Raw genomic sequence first — 7,938 nt, 5'->3', positions numbered from 1 at the left:
TGAAATAACAAATAAAAACACTGCCCTGAACACGCTTCTCTGGTTTTCATTCGGAGAAAAGAACAATGGCGTCTTCGTCTTCGTCTTCAGCTCTCTCAAGAATATCTAATCTCAGTAGACATTTTCACCCATCAGATTCGAAAAGCAGCGATAATCCACAGGTCAGAATCATCAAAAACAATCTCTTGAAACCACTTTTTCCAGCTTTTTTGCTTATTATCTCTTCAATGTTGAAGGCTGCCATTGACGCTCCATTTCGAGGCCTAATTAAGATATCCACCGAAGTTTCTGCTGCCATGTCTCGCGGGCATCCTGTTGTTGCCCTCGAATCAACCATCATCTCTCATGGTGACTCTGATTTGCTTTTGCCATTTTAATTGTTTGATTGGTGTGGATTTTGGTTTTTCGTTGAAGTATTTGAAACCCTAGAACCTCTTTTGTCCAAACATAAGAAGCCCAAACACTTCGATTTAATTACCGTGTCCTGGATAATCTGGTACTCATTGGACATGAATGGGACATTTGTTGAACACGTATCAAACGCTTGTTAAGTATACTAAATAGACACATATATGACAAAAATAATAAATTTTGAGAGCGAAATAGGCCGAACTAATTATTTATGCATATAAATGCTTGAACTCATTGACTTTGGATTTACTTTTTTGTATGAAAATGATTTAGTTTAAGAAGTGTATATTTTAATGAACGAGTTCTTACTCTGTCTATATGCTAGATTTCAAGAAAATAATGTGCCTTCTTCCATTTCGTGTTGTATCCCTGTTTTGGATATCGTTTCATGATCACCTAGCTTTGGTTCTCTCATAAGTTGATTCCTGTAGAAATTGGACAAAAGAGGGAGTAATGTGGACATAAAGAAACGAAATGAAGTGACTAATTGAACACTATTATTGTGTATGATTCTCAGAGTAAGAATTATTGCATTTGAAAATCATTGGTTTTACTCGAGAATTTGCTTTCTGAATTGCTTTCCATGTCATCCCCGATAATTGGGTAGTTATCTTGTTCATTTTCATTTTCATGTGTTTTATTTCATTTAAATGTTGTGCACCATCTCATGCAACTACATGCCAAAGCACTACCAGAAAAATTTTGAGGAAAAAGATCCACATCAATCCTAATTTGCTACCACCAAGGAAAGAAATCTGCATGAAAAAGAGAAATGAAAAAAAAAAAAAAAAAATCCTTGTGCAGTCTCGGTGAGCTTGAAATGGGTAGACAGCAAAGGTGGTGTAAGACAGACTACATACATTACAGCAGCAGGTTGCATGCTAAAATGCAGTGCCGTTGCACAAGAAAGGACAACTGAAAGACAGTAGAGGCAGCAACAGCTGAGTAGTGCAGTCTGCAGCTGGGTAGTCTGGTAGCAGCAGCGGGGTAGTCTGGCAGCAGCAGAGACAGCAGAGGCACCTTTGAGGGCAGTCTGCTCACTACTGAACCATCTCTTGAGAGGCTAGACGGAAAGTTGCACAAGAAAGGTATAGAGTCCAACTATATAGCAGCCCTTTCACCAAAAACACCACACAATTCTTTCAAATCTCCTTCAAACTTAAGAACAAACAAATCAGAAAATTCAGCTTGCAAACTACAACAATGGCACCGAGAGCTAGAGGAAAGCAAGCTGTGCAAGAGGAGCTTTAAGGTGCAACACGTCACAATGGGAAAATATAGAAACACCAGCAAGAGTATGAGAGTCTAGCTCATCCAAACAAGTGACTTTGATGATAGAGCATCTCCCATCCGAGGTCGGTAATGACATTTAGAAAGGATTTAGGAAATGTAGGATATATTACGGGGAACCTCCTTTCCAACAACACTGCTCTTGAACTGAGGAGCTCGTAGTCTAGAAGAGATAGAAGAAGGAGAGAAGTGCAACAAAATGAGTTACATGAGATAAATCAAGATTCCTTCCTCACTAGCCCCGAATCGAAAAGGAAGGGAAAGGGAAAAAACAAAATGAGGAACTCTACGACACAAATAGATAGATTTGCAACTGAGGAGACATACAACAAGTACGAGCTCCAGATCGAAAAGGCGGTGCAGGGAAGGAAAGAAGTGCAATAAGATGAGTTAGAAGAGATAAATCAAGACTCCTACCTCACTATCCCCGAATCAAAAAGGAAGGGGAAGGGAAAGAACAAAATGAGGAACCCTACGACATAAATAAAAAGATTTGCTACCAAGGAAGTGTACAACAAGTAAGAGCTCCTCAGTTCAAGAGCAGTGCTGTTGGAAAGGAGGTTCCCGTAATATATCCTACATTTCTTGAATCCTTTCTAAATGACATTACCGACCTTGGATGAGAGATGGTCTGTCATCAAAGTCACTTGTTTTGATGGGCTAGACACTCGTACTTTTGCTGGTGTTTCTATATTTTCCCATTGTGTCGGTGTTGCACCTTCAAGCTCCTCTTGCACAGCTTGCTTCCTTCTAGTTCTCGGTGCCATTGTTGTAGTTAGCAAACTGAAATTTTTCTGGTTTATTTGTTCTTTAGTTTGAAGTAGATTTGAAAGAGTTGTGTGGTGTTTTTGGTTGAGTTTGAAGTAGATTTGAAAGAGTTGTGTGGTGTTTTTGGTTGAAGGAACTGCTATATTAGTTGACTCTATACCTTTCTTGTGCAACTTACAGTCTAGCCTCTCAAGAGATGCTTTAGCAGTAAGCAGACTGTCCTCACAGGTGTCTCTGCTGCTGCCAGACTACCCAGCTGCGTCTACCTCTGCTATCTTTTCTTGTGCAGACTGCACTGCATTTTGGCATGCAGCCTTCTGATGTAATGTATGCCGTTTGTCTTACACCACCCTTGCTGTCTACCCATTTCAAGCTCACCGAGACTGCACAATGATTTTTTTCGTCTCTTTTCCATGCAGATTTCTTTCCTTGGGGGTAGCAAATCTTTTAGGATTGATGTGGATCTTTTTCCTCAAAATTTGTCCATGGTGGTGGTGCTTTGGCGTGTAGTTGCATGAGAATGTGAACAACATTTAAAGGAAATAAAACACATGCAAATAAGGATGAACAAGATAACTACCCAATCATCGAGAATAACATGGAAAACAAATTTTCAGGGATGACATGGAAATTTTCAAATGCAATAATTCTTACTAAGTGACTAATGAATGTTCAGTTTTGATGACTTAGGTTGTAGGATCCAGTAGTCTTCTTGATTTGAAAGCAGGAAAACTAGTGAAGGTTGACTATTTTTGGATATTAAAAAACTAATGAGCATAAAGTTTTCATTTTTTTAGCATTCATTGGGAAAATTATTTTTATTCATTTGTAGTAGGTGACATCTTTCCGTTGTTTTGTCCCTTTGTATGTAGGTATGCCATATCCGCAAAATCTGGAAACTGCAAAGGAAGTAGAAGCAATAGTGAGGAAGAATGGAGCAGTTCCTGCAACTGTAGCAATTTTAGATGGCACACCATGCGTAGGTGTTTATTAACTACTCGATCTCTATACCTGTCGATCCTTCCTGTGGTTATGATAGTCACATTGTGTACAATTTATTCTTACCATGGATCAAATTTCTAATCATAATCAAAGGAACCCCTCTCTTGGAGGATTTAACCATCTCTATCATTTGATCTAGTCCAGTTGGATTGAAGAGCTTGAATTAGCCTTGATCTCTTGATTTTATCTGTTCATGAAATGTTCCTCTAGCTCATGTTCTAATACATTCACCATATGGTGTAACTAATACTTTGAATGGTCATCGATGCTTTAGTGGTATCCATGTGTCAGGGTGCTATGAACTTTTTTTCTAATTATTGCGTCCTATAACTGTTGAAATTTGTGAAGTATGAGCGCTTTAAGCTATATTCTTACATCCATTTCACCTTCTGTGTGCAGAGTTAAATTTTCCTGTTGTTTTGTATCTTATGGGTTCATCTCTGCAATTGTGACACTATTTTAAAGGAGCTTTTAAAGCCGTTATTTTTTGAAATTTTTTTCTTGGTGTGAGATCTAACATCAGTTGGGGAGGAGAACGAAGCATTGGGGGGAAGCCCGAATGCTTTTTTCTGTTTTTTCTTTATAAGGGTGTAGAAACCTCTCCCTCGCACACATGTTTTAAAAACCTTGGGGGGAAGCCCGAAAGGAAAAGCCCAAAAAATCTGCTAGCAGTGGGCTTGGGTCATACGTTTTGAATGTGGTATTGTGGTATTGTGACGATTTTCATGGTGGAAGGGCAAGGGATAAAATTGTTTTTGAGAACAAAACCTTTGAATGCATTAAATTGGAACAAAGGCCATTTACAACATCTGTCAGCGTCGTTACAAGAATCTTCGAAATACGCTTCTTGAGGTAGATGGCAAGTGGGCATACAATTATTTTCTTTTTGCAACCCTTTTCTACCTTGGTATAGGTTTCATTTTAGCGTTTCTTATTCAATGCTTGTACTAATTTCACTTCCTTCGTAAAAGTATTCATTCAGAATTAAAACCTTCAAAACTCTTCTTTCTTTCTTTTTTTATTTTGATCTTTTTCTTTTGTTTTCCTTCCCAACTGATTATCTCATTGGTTGGTATTTTTTTCACCTTTAGATTTCTAATTCTGTGGGGCGCTATGTATGCAGGCCTGAACGAGGAAGAATTGGAGAGGTTGAGTATTCTAGGAACCCGAGTTCAAAAGACGGCTAGGAGGGACATAGCACAAGTTGTGAGTATTAGTTTAGCTATTATGTTTTTTTGTTGATTCATCCTGAGTGGCAATGAACCTTGTCAATTACTCTTCTTTTCGCTGGTACTAATTCCATCTTTTATGAACAGCAGAGTAACTCATGCTTTAGGATACAATCTAAACATTACTTAACTTTCAAACATTTTTTAGTTCTTAAAGTACCTTTCTTTTGGTATTAATCACCAATATTCTTATTAGAAATGTAAAAAAACACCAGGTCCAAAATTTCTTCTGGTTGTATGTTACTGGTTTTACATTCAGAAATTATCCAAGGCTTGAACTGAAATTGAATATTTGAATAGTTGCCATAAAAATTTCGATCTTGATAGTTGTATGATATAATAATTCTTTCCTTTTCTTTTCTCCATTATTTTTAACCATACGAGCGTGGATCTGTTATAAACTACAAGGTACTGTTTTTTGAGTTGTGTCGTTTCTATGTGGATAATTATTTCCTATCTTGTGACGACTTATAAGGTTGCTAGCAAAGGAAATGGTGCTACTACTGTTTCTGCAACAATGTTCTTTGCTTCTAGGGTGAGCACATCGTTCGTTCGTTCGATTCAGTAACATACTTCTCAATTGTTCAATTTTCGAACCTTTCACCGGTTCTGTACATGGAAATTTATTATAGGTTGGCATCCCTGTGTTTGTGACTGGGGGCATTGGAGGAGTCCATAGACATGGTGAAAAAAGTAAGATACTTATGTATGGACGACAACAAACCCATGATTAACTTTTTCCATCTTATTTACTTGTTTTCGACTGCTTTTTGCAGCGATGGATATATCTTCTGATCTCACTGAGCTAGGAAGAACACCTGTAGCTGTCATCTCAGCTGGTGTAAAATCGATATTAGATATCCCCAGGACTCTTGAATATTTGGTATAGTTGTATATTTCCCTCCCTCCAACCTTATTACACATCGTGCAGCTTTCTTTTTAATTCACCGTCCTGAAAATGTTATTAACAGGAAACTCAGGGAGTATGTGTTGCAGCTTATAGAACGGACGAATTTCCTGCATTTTTTACTGAAACCAGCGGCTGCAAGGTATTGAATGCAAAACCTCTTTATGCCTCTATATCTCTACACATTTCTGAAGACTAGGTAGTTTACCGTGTATAGATGGTATCGTATTCCATGTGGGCTAGATTTTGTTTGTTTGTTTCGTTTATGATGTACAAAATGCAGGCACCTTGTCGTGTTGATACCCCAGAAGAGGCTGCAAAGCTTATTGGCAAGTCACTAGAGAACCCTCAACCTTTCTTGATTTAAAGCATTGAATAACAGACTTCTAAATGGGCAATCTAACGTGATATGCTGTTATGACTTTTTTGATTGTGTTCCTCTGCAGATGCCGACATGAATCTTGGGCTCGGAAGTGGAATTCTGATTGCTGTTCCAATTCCAAAAGAGCATTCAGCTTCTGGAAGCTTAATTGAGAATGCAATACAAAGCGCTCTTCAAGAAGCTCGGTAATTAACCGACAACTCTAAAATTATTTCGAACTTATCTGTAATTATGTTGTGTTATATATTGAGCGTATAGCGTTATAAACTGGAGGCGAAGATTTGAACCTTCAACTAGGCCATCGTTGAGCTATGTTTAGACTCATCAGTTTGTATATACAAATTACAGGGAGAAGAATATTGTGGGAAATGCTGAAACTCCTTTCTTACTTAAAAGGGTGAATGAACTCACTCAAGGAGCCTCGCTCGCTTCAAGTATCCTTCAATTTACCATGCTATGCGAACATTTTTATCACAGTAAATATGCATATGTTCTGGCTGAGTTAGGTTGACGAAGATGTTTTTACGATGACGAAGAAGCGAAACAAGTTATTTATTTCGTTTTACCTTTTCAAGTTCTATTCCGACATGGATTGTTGTTTTGTTTCATGATATTCTTTAACTTTCCCAAGATATTGCACTTGTAAAGAACAATGCTCTTGTGGGTGCTAGGATTGCTGTTGCTCTTGCCAAGCTCAGAGTGCAATAGTAGGAAGGTACATTTCAAATTCTTTTGAGTTTTGGATCACAATTACATCGTTGTTTTGTTTAATATGATTTCTTGGATGGGATGAACATCACATCAGTGAATTTCTTTAACATCTTTTTGTTGAAAGTAGCTATTGAAAGTAGCTGGGTGTATTAGCCCAAAGTTAATACATTCAAAATTTTTAAAACGTGTCTGCTAGAGAGAGGTTTCTACACCTTTATAAATCATGTTTCGTTCTCCTCCCCAATCGATGTGGGATCTTACAATCCACTTCCCTTTGGGGCCCAACATCCTTGTTGGCACACCGCCTCTTGTCCATCACTCTTTGGGCCTTATCTTCCTTATTGGCACATCAGCCAATGTCTAGCTCTGATACCATTTTTAACAACACAAGCCCTGACTATCAAATATGGTCTTTTTTGAGTTTTCCCTTTCAGGCTTCCCCTAAAGCTTTTAAAACGCATATGTGAAGGAGAAGTTTTCACACCCTTATAAAGAATGTTTCGTTCTTCTCCCCAACTGATGTGGGATCTCACACTGGGTGATTTTATTGTCTCGTTATTTCTTATTGAAAGAACATAGCGATCAATACAAAAAAGGAAGGATCTGATCTTTTTAAGTGCTCTTTTAAATATTCAGGGAGGCTTTGCTTGAACGCTAGCTTTGAAAGGCATGAAAGGTCAGATTGCTATTCAAAGAGTCTCATCTGATTTAGAAATTGCATACAGTTTTGCTCTTAGAGAAGGTAAAGCCAGATTTTTTTGTTGGGAGTTCCTTTTGCTTTGTCTTGAAACCTTATCATAAATTTCACTGTATATTTCTCTACAAGTCTTAGGATTGTATCAAAGTTTGTTGGATTTTGAAATTTAAGTTGCATTCGAACATGGAAATGCCAGAAACGACCTGAATATGATTAAAATTCGTTGTACTCCGATTTAAATTTGATTTGATTTGATATTTCGTATGAAGTATGAATTATGAATTATGTTTTATGTTTACAGATTCGAGTAAAATTTTGAATTATCAACAATATTTCCTTGATGGTATTTAGATTTTGAATTTAAAATTTTGAAAGGGAGAATGGAGTACAAACTTTCATTAGGAGTGCTAAAAAAATCCGATAACCTATAAAAGTCATATCAACCTAAGCGTAAATCTAACCTATATAGTTTAAGTTGGATTATGAATTTATTTTGGTTAGGTTGAGTTCAAATAAACAAAAAAAAAAAAAAAAAAAAAAT

At 37.3% G+C, this 7,938-nt stretch overlaps 1 protein-coding gene across 1 annotated transcript; it reads left to right on the top strand.

The window, feature by feature from the left end:
• Positions 1 to 7,624, top strand: LOC111485484 (pseudouridine-5'-phosphate glycosidase). The gene is made up of 13 exons (XM_023132399.1): positions 1 to 161; positions 237 to 348; positions 3,342 to 3,452; positions 4,595 to 4,677; positions 5,176 to 5,235; positions 5,333 to 5,393; positions 5,477 to 5,583; positions 5,672 to 5,749; positions 5,891 to 5,936; positions 6,054 to 6,174; positions 6,338 to 6,423; positions 6,621 to 6,704; positions 7,337 to 7,624. Exons 1-12 carry the CDS (start codon positions 66 to 68, stop codon positions 6,695 to 6,697), a joined length of 1,038 nt encoding a protein of 345 aa, XP_022988167.1. The 5' UTR covers positions 1 to 65; the 3' UTR covers positions 6,698 to 6,704; positions 7,337 to 7,624.
• Positions 7,625 to 7,938: the final 314 nt, after the last annotated feature.

The sequence above is a fragment of the Cucurbita maxima genome, unplaced genomic scaffold (assembly GCF_002738345.1).
Source record: "Cucurbita maxima cultivar Rimu unplaced genomic scaffold, Cmax_1.0 Cma_Scf00010, whole genome shotgun sequence".
NCBI lineage: Eukaryota > Viridiplantae > Streptophyta > Magnoliopsida > Cucurbitales > Cucurbitaceae > Cucurbita > Cucurbita maxima.
Note: the sequence above shows the minus strand (reverse complement) of the source record. Positions and strands in the feature narration are given on the sequence as shown.